The sequence below is a fragment of the Babylonia areolata genome, chromosome 9, assembly GCF_041734735.1.
Source record: "Babylonia areolata isolate BAREFJ2019XMU chromosome 9, ASM4173473v1, whole genome shotgun sequence".
Lineage (NCBI taxonomy): Eukaryota > Metazoa > Mollusca > Gastropoda > Neogastropoda > Buccinidae > Babylonia > Babylonia areolata.
In genome coordinates, this window is record NC_134884.1 from 24,736,749 (window position 1) to 24,754,248 (window position 17,500).

Here is a 17,500-nt window from a genome sequence, read left to right on the forward strand (position 1 = left end):
ACACACGCACGCACGCACACACACACACTCTCTCTCTCTCTCTCTCACACACACACACACACACACACACACACACACACACACACACACACACACACACAAATGTACACGGACCCTGACTCCTACAGACACAAACACACACACTCACTCACTCTCTCTCTCTCTCTCTCTCTCTCTCTCTCTCACACACACACACACACACACACACACACACACACACACACACACACACACACACACACACACACACAGGTGTATCTCAGATATACATGAGCCCTGACTCTTGCTAACAGCGGTCAATTCGTAGTCGTCGTCGTCGTCCTCCTCCTCCTCCTCCTCCTCATCATCATCATCATCATCATTATCATCATCACCATATTCATCATCTTCAGTAGAAGCATAGTAACAGTACTAATAGCCGTTAGAATCATCATGATCATCACCATTTGGTGGATGTCGGTGGTCACCTCGTTATCATCATCATCATCATAGTCATCGTCGTCGTCGTCGTCGTCATTCGTAGTAGTGGCATAGTAATATTTTTACTATTTGCAGTTATTATCATCATGATCAACTTTGTCGTCATCATCATCTTCTTCTTCTTCTTCTTCTTCTTCTTCTTCCTCACCACCATTATGATAATCATCATCAATTATTCTTCTGTTCCTTTCTCATCATCATCATCATCATCATCACCATCATTATCGCCAGTATCATCGTCGACGTTGTGATCATCATTACAATCAACTGTAACAGCATAGTAGGCGTTGTACTAGTTCCCAAAGGCCAACTAGCCCCCAAGGCTGCAGCACAAAGAGCCAGTGCAATCTTTCCTCCTAATTTCACAGTCCTGCACAAAGGACTAAGTTGTAAATGAATATAAGCCGAGCGTGGCACTGGTGACAGTAGTGTTGTCATGACAGCAGTATTATCATAATCATGATTTGATCGCAGGTGTGCCCGCACTCTGATTCCCAGTCAAAGCAGTTCGGGCAGTCCATGTGACTGATAGCTGTCACCTCGTCATCATATCATCATCATCATCATCTTCATCATCATCATCTTTATCACCATCATCATCACAAGTATTAGTATGCAGGTAGTATCGGTAAAAGCAGTATTATCATAATCATGATTTGATCGCAAGTGTGCACGCACCCTAACTCCCAGTCAAAGCAGTTCGGACGGTCCATGTGGCTGACGGCTGACACCTCGTCATCATCATCATCATCATCATCATCATCATCACAAGTGGAAGTATTCTGGTAGTGTCGGTAACAGTGGTATTTTCTTTGGTCATTAACACTGTTCTGCCCACAGGTATACACGTACCCTGACTTCCAGTCAACGCAGTTCGGACGGTCCATGTGGCTGACGGCTGACACCTCGTCGTCGTCGTCATCATCATCATCATCATCAACATCATCATCATCATCATCACAAGTGGAAGTATACTGGTAGTACCGGTAACAGTGGTGGTATCAAAACCATCATCTGGTCATTGCTGTTCTGCGGGCAACATCATCATCATCATCACCATTATCATCATCATCACAAGTGGAAGTATTCTGGTAGTGTCGGAAACAGTGGTATTTTCTTTGGTCATTACCACTGTTCTGCCCACAAGTATACACGTACCCTGACTCCCAGTCAACGCAGTTCGGACGGTCCATGTGGCTGACGGCTGACACCTCGTCATCGTCGTCGTCATCATCATCATCATCATCATCATCATCATCATCATCATAAGTAGAAGTATAATGGTAGTACCGGTAACAGTGGTGGTATCAAAACCATTATCTGGTCATTGCTGTTCTGCGGGCAACATCAGCATCATCATCACCATCATCATCATCATCATCATTATCATCATCATCACAAGTGGAAGTATTCTGGTAGTGTCGGAAACAGTGGTATTTTCTTTGGTCATTACCACTGTTCTGCCCACAGGTATACACGCACCCTGACTCCCAGTCAACACAGTTCGGACGGTCCATGTGGCTGACGGCTGACACCTCGTCATCGTCATCATCATCATCATCATCATCATCATCATCATCATCACAGGTGGAAGTATACTGGTAGTACCGGTAACAGTGGTGGTATCAAAACCATCATCTGGTCATTGCTGTTCTCCGGACAGTCCATGTGGCTGATGGCTGACACATCGTCATCGTCATCGTCATTATCATCATCATCATCATCACAAATACTAGTATACTGATAGTACTGGTAACAGCAGTGTCATCCCCACAGGTGTACACGGACCCTGACTCCCACTCCACCCAGTTCGGGCAGTCCATGTGGCTGACAGCCGTCACCTTCCTCACCGTGGGCTACGGGGACCTGGTGCCTCGGTCCTACTGTGCCCGGGTCATCGCCTGCTTCACGGGCCTCATGGGCGTGGGCAGCATGGCCCTGTCCGTGGCCGTCCTGGCCAAGAATATAGAGCAGTCCCGGGCCGAGAAGTGAGTGGTGGTGTTGTTCGTTGTTTTGCTTGTTGTGTTGGTTGCATAGACCTTCGATGTCTTTCTGATGACGTTCAACTATCACTCGTGCAAACTCTCCTCTCTCTCTCTCTCTCTCTCTCTCTCTCTCTCTCTCTCTCTCTCTCTCTCTCTCAGTGTGTGTGTGTGTGTGTGTGTGTGTGTGTGTGTGTGTGTGTGTGTGTGTGTGTGTAATTAAGTAATGTAATACGGGTAGTCTTTGAATCTGTTTTATGCTTTTTGTGCGTTAGATCTTTTTTTGTGTGTGTATTCGTGTTTAATGTTTTTGTGAAGCGCTTTGAGCCCCCTCTAAGGGAGAAAAACGCTCAACAAGTATTCATAATAATTATTCATATTATTATTATTGGTTGTATAGATGCTGTATTCATGATAATTATTCATAATGATTATAGTTATTGGTTGTTTAGATGCTGTTGTTGCTTGTTGTTTATTTTATTTATTTTTTTGTTTTATTTTTTGTTTGTTTGTTTGTTTTTTTGTGTGTGTGTATGTTCTGCCTGAGGAGGGAAGTGGCAGTATGGTTAAGACGCTCATCTGCCAGTACAGAGTCCGTGAGTGTCTAAGCTCGAATCCCGATCCCACTCTCGTCAAGGTTCACTGCGAAATCGAACTGAGCGTCTAGTCATTCGGGTGAGACGATAAACCGTGTGCAGCACGCACTTGACGCACTGAAAAAGAACCCGTGGCGAGTGTTTACCTCTGGCAAAATTCTGCAGAAGAGTTCCACCTGATAGGTACACAAATACAGTTACAAGCATGCGCTCAAGGCCTGACTAAGTACGTCGGATTATGGTGCTGGTTAAGCATCTGCCTAACAGATGTGGTGTAGCGTATATGGATTTGTCCGAATGCGGTGACGCCTCCTTGAAAAACTGAAACTATTTCTTTTGTTTTTGTCCTCCCTGGCCCTCCAAGGAACTGTCGAGAGGGAGGGTGGGAGACGGAGGGGAAGACAGAAGAAAAGATATATAACACCGATGGACTGATATCATTGCAAAAGGGGCAGGAAACACCATTTGCAGAGACCAAAGGCTTTTTGACACAGAACCAACAGACAAGAAGGAGTCTGGTGAACTGTTCGTCTATGATGCATCCCAGTGTCTCTTCAAAGAGTTGAAGAAGTTCTCTTTGTGGTTGTGTTCCTGTGCGTCTCTGCTGGAACTACTAGTAACCACTACTGCTATCAAGAAGAAGAACAAGAACAAGAGCAAGAGCAAGAAGAATTGGGGCCTGCAGCATGCCCATCTTCGGATGGGAAACCCTTGCCACTGGCCGCAGCGCCTGGCGGCTGGCTGCATGTTCTGGCTATTGAGGAGAGGCGTCTTCAGCACCTACTACCTCGACCAGTAGCGTCCAGCCCGCGAAGAAGGCCAGGGAAACGAGACCTAACATCTTCTGTTGGTTGTCTGCCCATTGTGCGGGGCGCATTTACACGTATGCTTTTGGGGCTGCGTTCTCACTTCCCGAGTCCCTGACGTCTTCATCGGTCGTGATGAGATTCAGTTTCAGTTTCAGTTTCTCAAGGAGGCGTCAGTGCGTTCGGACAAATCCATATAAATATGCTACACCACATCTACTAGGCAGATGCCTGACCAGCACCATAACCCAACGCCCTTAGGCAAGCCATGAGTCCATGCATATATATTTGTCTACCTATCCGAGTGAATATCTTCTGCAGAATTTTGCCACAGGACAACACTCTCACTGCCATGGGTTCTTTATCAATGCGCCAAGTGCGTGCTGCACAAAGGACCTCGGTTTATCGTCTCATCCCAATGACTGGACGCTCAGTTTGATTTCCATGACAAGTTTGGGAGAAAGGGCGAGAGCGGGATTCGAACCCACACCATCGCGGACTCTGTATTGGCAGACAACGTTCTAACCATTCTCCCATCTTCCTCCTTGATGACGAATGATGATAAATAATGCATGAATATAAACAACGCGCAACCTAATGTTGAGACAATTCAAAGAGCTTTTTTGTTTAAGACTTTCACACGCATGCATATATCACTCTGAACCAAAGGAATGGAAGACAAAACTATAAATATGCAAGGGTAAGAGAAACTCGTGGAAAAGAGGGGGAGATGGGCTTTTTTGGAAAGAAGTGGGTTTTAAAGCCAGCAGCCTTAAAAGAGGTGAGTGCAGGGATTTGACGGAGCCAAAGAGGAAGATCGTTCCTGGTGTATGGATTAGGATTCTTCTTCACGGCAAGGAGTTACTTTTGTCTCTCTCTGTGTGCGTGCGTGCATGTGTGTATTTGTGTGTGTGTGTGTGTGTGTGTGTGTGTGTGTGTGTGTGTGTGTGTGTGTGTGTGTGTGTATGTGTATGACTGTATCGTTTGTTGTTAGGTGGTTTTTTTTCGTTTATCATGGCCGAATCTGTTCTCTCTCTCTCCCTCCTCTCTCTCTCTCTCTCTCTCTCTCTCTCTCCCTCTCTCTCTCTCTCTCTCTCTGTCTCTCTGTCCCTCCCTCCCCCTCTCTCTCTCTGTCTCTCTGTCTCCCTCTCTCTCTGTCTCTCTCTCTGTGTCTCTCTGTCCCTCCCTCCCTCTCTCTCTGTCTCTCTCTGTCCCTCCCTCCCTCCCTCTCTCTCTCTCCGTGTCTGTCTTTCTGTCCTCCCTCTCTCTCTCTCCGTGTCTCTGTCTCTCTGTCCCTCCCTCTCTCTCTCTCTCTCTCCGTGTCTCTGTCTCTCTGTCCCTCCCTCCCTCTCTCTCTCTCTCCGTGTCTCTGTCTCTCTGTCCCTCCCTCCCTCTCTCTCTCTCCGTGTCTCTGTCTCTCTGTCCCTCCCTCCCTCTCTCTCTCTCCGTGTCTCTGTCTCTCTGTCCTCCCTCCCTCTCTCTCTCTGTGTCTTTGTCTCTCTGTCCTCCCTCCCTCTCTCTGTGTCTCTGTCTCTCTGTCCTCCCTCACTCTCTCTCTCTGTGTCTCTGTCTCTCTGTCCTCCCTCCCTCTCTCTCTGCGTCTCTGTCTCTCTGTCCTCCCTCCCTCTCTCCCTCTGTGTCTCTGTCTCTCTGTCCTCCCTCCCTCTCTCTCTCTGTGTCTCTGTCTCTCTGTCCTCCCTCCCTCTCTGTCTGTGTCTCTGTCTCTCTGTCCTCCCTCCCTCTCTCTCCGTGTCTCTGTCTCTCTGTCCTCCCTCCCTCTCTCTCTCTGTGTCTCTGTCTCTCTGACCTCCTTCCCTCCCTCTCTCCGTGTCTCTCTCTGTTGTGCTGTTGTTCAGGAGTGTTTTTTTTCTCTATTTTTGTCTTTTTAACTTAAGGTTTTCTTTTCTTTCTTTCTTTCGTTCTCTCTTTCTTTCTTTTTTATTCCTTCTTCTCCTCCCTCCCACCCCTCCCATTCCTTCCTTCCTTTCATTTTCTTTTATCTTTTCTTCATTCCGTTCTTCCTAGTGAGTTCTCTCCCTTTCTCCTTTCTGCTTTCTTTTTTCTCTCTTTTCTTTCTTTGTCCGTTCTGTCGCTGTTCTTTGTCTCACAGTCAATGACCCACATTCGCAGCAGCCAGTAAAATGATGCAGACAATGAGACATTGTCCTCCATGTCGCTTCCGATGTAGCTTGGGGAGAGAAAGAGGAGAGAGGGGGTGGGAAGAGCAAGAAGAAGAAGACGAAAGAGGAGGGGAGGGGGGGATTAGCGGCCTTGTGATATGAAAAAAACAACAACAAAAACAACAACAAAAAACAACGAAATAACAAATCTTCCGGCCGGTACAGACGATTTCGCAGATTACATAGGGGTATGCTATGAGAGAAAGATACATGCAGACAGACAGGAAGACAGTTGAAGACAGAGTCAGAAAGAGAGATACAGACAGACAAGCAGAGACATCAGACACATGCGTGTGTGTGCTTAAGTGCGATATAGTGTGTGTGTGTGTGTGTGTGTGTGTGTGTGTCCCCATTGGAAAAATAGTTTCTGTCAGGCCGTATCTAACGGACAATCTGCTCCACAAAAAAAGCCAGGATTTGGCTGAAATGGCCTCTTCAGAGAGGTCGGTGAGTTTGATCCCAACTCTCGATACCTGCAGATGACGTCGTTAATGTCCTTTCGAAACGATCTTTGCGGTTCTGAATGCGCAATACACAACGCGAAACACTATCACGCAATCCTCTGTTATGCAATACCTAAAACACTCGGTGACTCTCTTCACATGTAGCGAAGAAGGTGGCAGAATGGTTAAGACGCTCAGCTGCCAATGTAGAGAATACGGGAGGGTGTGGGTTCGAATCCTGCTCGCGCCCTTTCTCTTAAGTTTACGCTCAGCTGCCAATGTAGAGAGTCTGTGAGGGTGTGTGTTCAAATCCCGCTCTCACCCCTTCTCCCAAGTTTGACTGGAAAATCAAATTGAGCGTCTAGTCATTTGGATGAGACAATAAACCAAGGTCCCGTGTGCAGCATGCACTTGCGCACTGAAAAAGAACCCATGGCAACGGGAGTGTTGCCCTCTGGAAAAATTTTGTAGAAAGAATCCTCTCTGTTAGGTACACAAATGTATATTCATGCACTCAAGGCCTGACTAAGCGCATTGGGTTATGCTGCTGATCAGGTATCTGCCTAGCAGATGTGGTGTAGTGTATATGGATTTGTCCGAACGCAGTGACGCCTCCTTGAGAAACTGAAATTGAAACTGAATGCAATGAAATGCTGTCAGAAAAAAAATACAATTTAACTTTATTCAAATGTCTAACCTTACTGTGGCTTAAAATGTTGGCTAAGAAAGTTGAATGCTTCAAAATAGAGCTAGAGTCTGTCTTGATTATCCAACGTTTTGAAAAGTCGGTTACATGAGAAAAAAAAAGCAAACTATCTGAGAAAAGTGAAAATTGCGTGAAAGTGGTGTCACTGAACAGATGAGAAAATGTGCAGAAAATAAGTTATGAGCACACACACACACACACACACACACACACACACACACACACACACACACACACACACACACACACACACACACACACACACACTGCTGTATGTGGAAATTACCTCCGACCACGACCCCCCCTTAACCCCCCAGCTCCCCCTCCAAAAAAAATTACATATGTTATGCACACCAAGACCTAGAAATAACCATTACTTATTCAGCGTTCTGTACTTTGGCGGAAATTTGGGGAATAACCCTCCACTAATTTCCAAAAGTATTTCGGATTGAAAAAAAGTGTTTCAGAAAAATCTGAAGAAGAATCATCTCGTTAATCAACTGTCAAAACGATGACAGAAAATATTGATCAAAAGATTTTCAGCTTCGTGTACTAATTTGTTAAATGTTCTGTACACTCTTCCCTTGCAATCTACTTGCGTGGAATGAGAAGGGAGGGTGGGGAGGAGAGAGATATGCTACGGAAGCAAATGTCAATCATCAAAACACCACCATCATTATCACGTATACTTTGTGTAGGCGTCTCTGTCAAAAGTGCACGATCCACAGTGTGTGAGTTCTCTCATTGCCCTAGTTCCCCAGCTTTGGTCAAGCTCTTCATTTCCTGAGTGCGCGAATGTTGGACAAGTAGATGTCTCTTCAGGATTGTTTTTCTCCTCTCAGTTGCCTTGGCGTCAGTTAGTACGCGTGATAAAGAAAATGGGGATAACCGGGTTGTGTGTGTGTGTGTGTGGGGGGGGGGGGGGTGAGGGGGGGTGAAGACGGGGGGGTGGCTGGAGGAGTAGGGAATGGTGTGTGAGTGCTTGTGTACATACGTGTGTGTGTGTGTGTGTGTGTGTGTGTTGTTGTTGTTGTTGTTGTTATGACCGAGTGTTTTCAGTGTGTGCTGAAGGGTACAAACCTTTCTTCCTGAGGCCCCCAAAACGACAGTTTCCTGAGCTGAAAATGGACGTTTCTTTCTTCTGCCTCCTGCTTTTTTTGTTATTGTGTTCCTTTATTCCGTGGTCTGGACGCTAGTCATTCGGATGAGACGATAAACCGAGGTCCTGTGTGCAGCATGCACTTAGTGCACGTAAAAGAACCCACGGCAACAAAAGGGTTGTTCTGTAGAAAAATCCACTTCAATAGGCAAAACAAAATAAAAGAACTGCACGCAGGAAAAAATACAAAAAAATGGGTGGCGCTGTAGTGTAGCGACGCGCTCTCCCTGGGGAGAGCAGCCCGAATTTCACACAGAGAAATCTGTTGTGATAAAAAGAAATACAAAATATATTGGATATATAGCACGGTAGCCGAGTGGTTAAAAGAGTGTTTGACTTCTTGAGATCCAGTGGGTTTATGAGTGGGTTTGGAACCCCACCAGTAGCATCCTTGATTTTTTTTTTTTTTTTTTTTTTTGGGGGGGGGGGGGGGGGGGGGTCGGCGAGGGCGGGTTAGGCTCTCAAGACCAGCGCTTTGGGTCTATAGGTAGATCAGGCATCTCTTACCCACGAGTCCCAGTCTGCACACTCTGGCCCATTCTTGACAATGAAACTGTTGGACGGTATCATTCTTCATTGTGGCCGTATGTTACATGTACGTGTCGTGTTTTGGGGGTCGGGGGGGAGGGGTTCAGCCTGTGTTTATCTGCTTGTTTGTATTGCTGTATACTTCACAGATTGACATTAATTTACAGTTGGGCCAACAGCAAAGTGAGAGCTGTATTATCAATGGTTTCTCCAATGCAATAGGAAATCACTGACAGCTGAGTCTTTTGTGAGAACTATGATTCTCAAACTATGAGGCAAAACTGTACTGGCTCTTAGTGCTGCAGCCTTGGGGAGAGGGGGGGGGGGCGATAAGCTGGCCTTTGGGAAACCATCCCAACACCGACTGTCCCAAAACCCCACTTGGCCGAGAGAGTGGGGATGTAACTAACTTGGGCAAGACACTCTCCACTATAATCAAATTCTGGCCCAGATAGTCGGGACAGCAGTTACCTGTATAGAATACAATACTTCATCAAGAATGTAGAGGTGCCGTGGGTTGCAGAATCAACCAGCCATTGGACTTCCGATCCAGTGTGTTCCGTCCAGTGTTCACTGGTGATTAGTGTTCGTGGGTGTGTTCCGACATGGTGCTGTGTCCTTGGGAAAGGTGCTTTACTCTTCTTCTTCTTCTTCTTCTTCTTCTTCTTCTTCTTCTGCTCCTCCTCCTCCTCCTCCTTCTTCTTCCGCGTTCCCTGGCCACGCTAGATTTTCAGTCCGGTCAGGACAGCGAAGTCCGCGGTGCGTCGCAGGGACCCCACCGGTCCCCACAGTTTCTCTTGGAGCTTCACCGGGCTGGGCCATGCCTGGTGTCTCAGAGCGTCGAAGGTGGAGAAGAACTGCAGGATATGCGAGGGGGTCTGTGGGCCTGTGCCACAAGGGCACTGGTCAGTATTTGATACCTTCAGACGGTAGAGGTGGGAGAGGAGCTCATGGATACCGTCCTTTTCGTCCTCCGTCCCGATGTCCAGACGTTGGCGCCATGCTTTCCTGAAGCTGTCTCTCAGTATCGTGTTTGCCTCACTCCAATTTTCAAAACTCTACCCATGTGTGAACGGGTATACATGACTTCGGTCAAGGAAGGTTAAAAAAGATGGAAGGAGAGTTGGGGATTTTGGCAGTGGAGGGGGATGGGGACGGCGCCTTCCTATGCCCTGCCTTCACCCCCCCCCCCCCCCACCTACCTGTGTGTGTGTGTGTGTGTGTGTGTGTGTGTGTGTGTGTGTGTGTTTATTTGCATTATTTGCTTATCTGTTTGTTCATTGTTTTATCGTTACTTCTTTTTTATATTTATTTATTTATCTGTCTGTTCATTATCTTTTTACGCATTGTATTTATTTCGTTATCTATCTGCTTGCTTTTTTTTGTTTGTTTGTTTTTGCTGTGTGTGTGTGTGTGTGTGTGTGTGTGTGTGTGTGTGTGTGTGTGTGTGAATGTTTGCATTATTTGCTTATCTGTTTATTCATTATCATTATTGTCTTTTTGTTTTATCTTTACTTCTTTTTTATATTTATTTATTCATCTATCTATTCATTATCTTTTTACGCATTGGATTTATTTCATTATCTATCTGCTTACTTTCTTTTCTTTTCTTTTTTGCCGTGTGTGTGTGTGTGTTGTTTATTCATTATCATTCTTGTCTTTTTGTTTTATCTTTACTTCTTTTCTTTATATTTGTTTATTCATCTATCTATCATTATCTTTTTACGCATTGGATTTATTTCATTATCTATCTGCTTACTTTTTTTTTTTGCCTCAGGGCCTAAGAGCTTTGGGGCACGCTTCTGGTCAGGCAATTAATTGCTTGGCAGATGTGACGTAGCGAATATGGATTTGTCCGAACGCAGTGACGCCTCCTTGAGTAACTGAACTGCACTGAACTGAACTGCTTTCCTATGTTGAGCCCCGGACAGTGAATATGTATTCACTTCCAATATTATGTCCGTAAAAAAACTCTGCTGGACCTTTTAACCTTTTAGATACTTCCTTTGTTTTTCTTCTTTCCTGGTGCCCTGCATAAATGCCTTTCAGCTCTTGTTATCATTATCATCATTGGATTGCTGCCTTTATCCTGGAAATTGTGATGCGGCAGTTTGCACCCCCCCCCCCCCCCTCTCCTCCCCCCCTCCCCCATTCACTGTTGCTTTTTTCCTTAATGTTCGGCCTTTTTTCCCCACACCTGTCATTTTCTGCCTTCCTGCTCCTGTCAACTGTATTGGTTTTTCAAGGAAGTGTTCCTGGATTTTTTTTTGATTTTTTTTTTTCGTGTTTGTTCACTGTTGGTGGAGTTTTTTTTTGTTTCGTTTTTTTTTTTTCTTCCTTCTTTCTCAATCATTTATCTCTGCTGTTTTTGATGGGATGTGCTCGCTGTAGGCTGCTGCGCTCGCGCGGGTGATTGGGAAATGGGATTGTTAAAATAAATGTCAGGGACGGACGCAAAAACAGAATGAAGAAGGCGTAAAGTAAGCGAAGTAAAGCTGAAGAGCAACCAGCGAAAGACTCAAGGGCAGAAGGAAGAAAGAAAGAGAGAGATACAGAGATGTATGTACATATATATATATATATATATATATATATATTCATGGTTTGTTTGTGTGTGTGTGTGTTTGTGTCTGTGTGTGTGTTTGCGTGCCTCTGAGTGTGTGTGTGTGTGTGTGTGTGTGTGTGTGTGTGTGTGTGTGAGTTTTCAAAATCTATGGAGACATGCTCTAGAGGCGAGTAGTAAATGTTTGTTTTATCGAAATTTCAAAAGTGGATTTGGAAAAGAAAAATATGTTAGTCAAATGCCTGATAATTACGTTATCAGCTTCTTCAGATTTCGAAGTAGTAATCATAAGCTGGAAATAGAAACAGGGAGACACAAAGGCATACCACGAGAGTTACGGCTTTGTAAGGTTTGTAAGATGTCTGTGATTGGTGATGAGTTGTCCCAATTATGATCAGCTACGAAATAGATATGTTCCTAAAAACATTTGTCTCCAAAATCGGTTTTTAATATTTGTAATATGCTCAAAGGAGGCAAAAAAAAAGTCATTTTAGCTGTAAGTAAGATGATTAGATTTGCAAATGTTGCCTAGCTATACTTTTGGAGTTAAAAGACATTTTTGGTTTCTCAACTTTTATGTGACATTGTTGTGTATTTGGAAACGTTTGATCTGGGCACGAAGATATTATTTTGCAGTAATCCTCCATACTCCAATAGGAGTGAAAGGATAATTAAAACTTGAAACTTGTGTGTGTGTGTGTGTGTGTGTGTGTGTGTGTGTGTGTGTGTGTGTGTGTGTGTGTGTGTGTGTGTGTGTGTGTTGCTCAACAGCGGTTGCCAGTAATGCACAACAGTTTTTTGCCCATTACTGGTAATAAGTGGCTTGCGTATTACCGGAAACACAGGAAATGATTATATTGAAATTAACCGGCTTTTCCCTCCGAACTTTACACTTGCTGCTATAGCCGGAAATTGTAGAAGTTTGTTCCCTTTCTTTGCAGTTTATGCACATATGGGAGCATGTAAACCATTACGTTTGACGCCAAGGCATTGCTCGGGCGCAGTGGTGAATGAGTTAACAGACCGGGGGGGGGAGGGGGGGGTCGAAAGAAGTAGGGGAGGAGAGGGAGAGACATAGAGGGAAAAACGGATGGACGGAGAGGATTACTAACGGAGAGATGAGGGGTAAAGAGAGAGAGGGTAGGGAGAGAAAAGTGGGGGTGGGGGGTGAGAGGATGATAGATGGATGAGAGGGAAAGAGATAGGGTGGAGAAAGAGAGAGAGGGGAAGAGCAAAAAGAGAGAGGATAATAGATGGAGAGAGAGAGACAGAGACAGACAGAGACAGAAAGACAGAGAGAGGGGGAGAGAGAGAAATAGGGAGAGAGAGAGAAAGAAAGAGAGACGGACAGAGAGAGACAGAGACAGACAGAGAGACAGAGACAGACAGACAGAGAGGCAAAGAGACTCTTACACAAAGTATACGTCATGACGGTGATTCACACACACACACACACACACACACACACACACACACACACACACACACACACACACACACACACACACACAAGAGTTGTATTTTTTTTGCATGTTTTCGTCAACGTGACATGAACAGTGTGCATGTCTGAATGTGAGAGGCAGTAGAAGAGTGGGGCCGATACACGCTTTGCATGTCTTTCACGACAGACTTTCGCGTGCTGGGTAGTTTTCAGCCGGATGTAATAATGGCAAATGAACCTAATTCAATCTATGTTACGTTGGACACGACATTGAGACGTACATGGGGGCAAAACAAGAGCTTGTTGGACACAACCCAAGTCCGTGTCAGCATCAATGCCATGGATTGTGTCTTGTCTGATGCCACAGCCCAGACTGTGCCTCCTTTCTGCGATAGCTAAGATGATTCTGTCTGCAGCAGTGGACACGATTGTGTATACTGCAATAGACAAGGTTGTGACTGCTGCAACAGACCAGATTGTGCCATCTGTAATAGCTAAGACTGTGTTATCAAGGTTGCTGCTGCAGTGAATACGATTATGTCTTGTGCAATAGCTAAGGTAGTGTCTGCTGCAAGAGACAAGATTGTGTCTGCTGCAACAGGCAAGATTGTACCAGCTGCATTGCAATAGACAAGAGTGTATTTGCTGCGATAGCCAAGATCATGTCTGCTGCAATATATAAACACAATTGTGTCTTTGTCTTGCTGCAGAAGATAACATTGCGCCTGCAGCAAATGCCAAGATTGTGCCTACTGCAAAAAAGACGAGGTTGCGTCAACTGCAATAAACAAGATTGTGTCTGCTGCAATAATAGACAATACAGTATCGGCTGCAATAGGCAATGTTGGGTCTGCTGAAATAGACGAGACTGTGTCAGCTGCAATAGACACGATTGGGTTAGCTGCAACAGACAAGACTGTATCTGCTGCAAGTCATTTGCAGAACCCCCACCCCTCCAACCCCACCCCCACACTCCCACCCCCACCCCCTTCGCATCCTGCCTACCTGAGAGGAGATGTGAATTGATAACGCACTATACGCCTAAAATATGGGACGCGTCATAAAAGCATCCCTCGCGTCTTCCGTTCCCAGGAAGGTTCTTTCCTTGCAGTCTGCCTGTGTCCTTTTTTATTCTTTCTTTTTTATCATACCCGTTTCTTCCTACGTGTTCGTATATTTCCCCCAGGTCCATTGCGCCTGGGGCTAATGGCAAACGTATATATGTTCAACCTTCCTGCAGCATTATAAGCCATATAGAGAACGAGGAGGGAGGGGGACAGACAGACAGACAGAAACAAGATTCTTTCATTGGCTCCAGTTAGAAGAGAATTCTGCACGTTTATGGATCTTGAGCTTCTATCTATCTATCTATCTATCTATCTATCTATATATATATATATATATATATATATATATATATATATATATATATAACGACTTAAAACAGTACCGTAACTAAATGTCAGAAAAAAACAAGAGCGTCGCAAGGGTGCATCTCATGGGTGTTTTAATAAACGCGCGCGCGCGCACACACACACACACACACACACACACACACACACACACACACACACACACACACACACACACACACACACGCACGCACAAATTTACACTGAGAAATATGTTGTTACGAAAAGTGATACAATACAATGCAACACAGTGCAAAAACAATGATGTGATTATCATGACACGATACAAAGCTGTGATATAATAATTATAATATCATATCATACGATATGATAGAACAGAATATAACAGAATAGAACATTATATAACGTAACACCTGATGCTGGTATGCGGGATCCCGTAACTGCTTAGCAACACCGGAAGAAAGCACCTTGATTCCAGCAGTTAGAGGGAACAATATACATAATGATCAAAACAAGTACATATTATATCTTTCTTCAATTTTTCTTTAGACATTTGGGTGAGACAATAAACCGAAGACATGTGTTCAACATGTACTTAGCGGAAGTAAAATAACCCAAGACAGCGAAAACGGTTGTCCCTGGCAAAATTATTATTCTGAAGGGAAATCCACTCTTTTATACATGTATGTGCGTACGCATTTCTGAAGCCTGACTGCATGACACAGGAAACGAATGATGAGCGCCTAAGGGCACCTCTACTCAGGTACGCAGGCAGCTTGTTGTGCAAATTACTCCGTGTTTGCAAAGCGGTTAGAGTTGTGTCTTGACAGAAGATTGGCGCTAATGAAAAATTAAAAAATGAATAACAATGAATTCTTTTGAGCATCACTGAGAAGTTGCCGTCTCTTTCAAGTCTGGTAAAAAAAAAATAATAATAATAATAAATAATAGATAATAACCGCCTCTTTCCTAATTACCTCCCACCCTTTCCTTTTCTCCAAACACGTCCATCTTCCCGGTCTGCCGTTTCTCAGGATTCATGTTCACGTTGTATTTTTTTAGTTTTGTCTTTCGTCCCTATGGACCACAGTTTTGCATATGTTACGTGCGAACGACTGATGTGAAAGCGCTTTGATTTGACTCTGAGCACGATACATTACTGTATTGATTTCTTCTTCTTCTTCTTCTTCTTCTTCTTAGTAGTAGTAGTGGTAGTTGTCGTTGTTTCCGTGCGAACGACTGATGTGAAAGCGCTTTGATTTGACTCTGAACACGATTCATTACTGTATTGATTTCTTCTTCTTCTTCTTCTTCTTCTTCTTCTTCTTCTTCTTAGTAGTAGTAGTAGTAGTGGTAGTAGTCGTTGTTGTTTTTGTTGTTGTATCGTTTGCATCATCATCATCATCATCACCATCATCATCATTGATGTCATTATCATTATTATTATTATCATTATTAGATTTAAGAAGACTGTGGAAGAGAAAAGACACACGACAACAACAACAAAAACAATAACAACTAAGAAATTTGGAAACAAAATGCTATTTAAACCAACAACAACAACAATCAAAAGGAAGGCAAAAAAACAACAACAAAAAACAGCTGAGCATGATTGTAGGTGTTTGAAGCTGACGCGATCTCACAATATCTGGTTCTGGGCCTCTGTTTGGATTTTTTCTTTTTTTCTTTTCTTTTTCTTTTTTCAATAACCGATGTTCAGAAAACGTGGAAAACGTTTCCCTTTCATTATTGTCCTTCTTTAATGTTCAATTATCTTTTTTTTTTCTTCTTCTTCTTTTCTTCAAATTCCAACATGACATGGACGAGGCGCTGCGCCAATCACATGACTCACCGTCACGTGCAGGAAACAGAAAGCGCTCGCGGCCATCATGGGTTCTTTCATTGTCCTGGTTCTGGAGCGTTGGTCATGCTCTTCATTTCCTGAGTGTACGTGCGTGCGTGCATGTGCGGTGGTGGAGGTCTCCACAGGATTGTCTTTCTGCCTTGTCAGTCACTTGACGTCGACGGTCAGAACACAGACAACACGGTTGTCTGGGCGTTGGGGGTTGGGTGTAGGGTGGGGCTGGGTCGGCGGGGGCAGGGGGGGGGGGGGCTGAGAGGGTGAAGAGAGGAAAGCCGAGGAGTAGGGAATAGCAAGTGCTTGTGTTCGTACATGCGTGTGGGTGGGGGGTGTGGGGGTTGGGGGGTTGGGGGTGTTTGTGTGTGCGTTTGCATGCAGTTATGCTCGTGTTTATATGTGCATACGCTGGTACTTTTTGGTTTGTTTTGTTTTGGTTTGGGGTTTGTTTTTTGTTTGTTTGTTTTTTGTTTTTTGGTTTATTTTTGTTTTTGTTTGTTTGGTCAGTACATTTTCCCATTCTTTTGATTTAGTGACATGATTCCTTTTTTTTCTTTTTTCTTTTTTTTGTACATGTTCCCATTCTTTTGATGTTAATGACATGATTCCATTTTTTTATGCAACCTATTTTGATAAGAATCGAGTTCTATTTTGAAGTATTCTACTTTCTTAACCAGTAATTGAAGCCAGCTTTGGGTTCAATAAGGGATTAGAATACGTGAAATAATTATATTAACATTGTGTAATAGAGGATTGCGTGATACTGTTTTGTATTGTGTATTGCACATTCAGAACCACGAAGGTTGTTTCCAAGGGGCATCAAAGCGTCATTCTGAGAGATCGAGACTTGTCTGAAGAGACTTTCGGACAAATCCTGAGTGGATTGGGTTTTTTTTCTTGTTATGGAGTTGATTGTCCATTAAATATTGCCTGACAGAAACTGTTTTCCGGTGGGTACAAATGCATTGCTCACTCACACACACACACACACACACACACACACACACACACACACACGCGCGCGCGCCCGCGCGTACGCACGCACCCACACACACACATACACACACGCGCACGCACACACGCACGCACGCGCACGCACGCACGCACGCACACACACGCACGCACTCACGCACACACACACACTCACGCGCGCACGCACGCACGCACGCATGCATGGCCTCTGTCAGTGATTTTCATCAAGTCTGTCTGTCTGTCTGTCTGTCTGTCTGTCTCTCTCTCTCTCTCTCTCTCTCTCTCTCTCTCTCTCTCTTATCATATCCCTATATAATTTGCAACACAGCCAGAACCAGCTGGGAAAGTACATTCTGACACAAAGCCGTTGATCCTCCTTCTTCTTCTTCTTCTTCTTCTTCTTCTTCTTCTTC

General features: G+C 44.5%; 1 protein-coding gene across 1 annotated transcript in view; it reads left to right on the plus strand.

Moving 5' to 3' along the window:
* Window positions 1-17,500, plus strand: part of LOC143285798 (small conductance calcium-activated potassium channel protein 1-like) — a 44,240-nt gene that overhangs the window by 16,011 nt on the left and 10,729 nt on the right. The window contains exon 6 of the mRNA XM_076593221.1: window positions 2,257-2,468. Coding sequence (XP_076449336.1) covers window positions 2,257-2,468 — 212 coding nt within the window. The remainder of the gene's footprint in view (window positions 1-2,256; window positions 2,469-17,500) is intronic.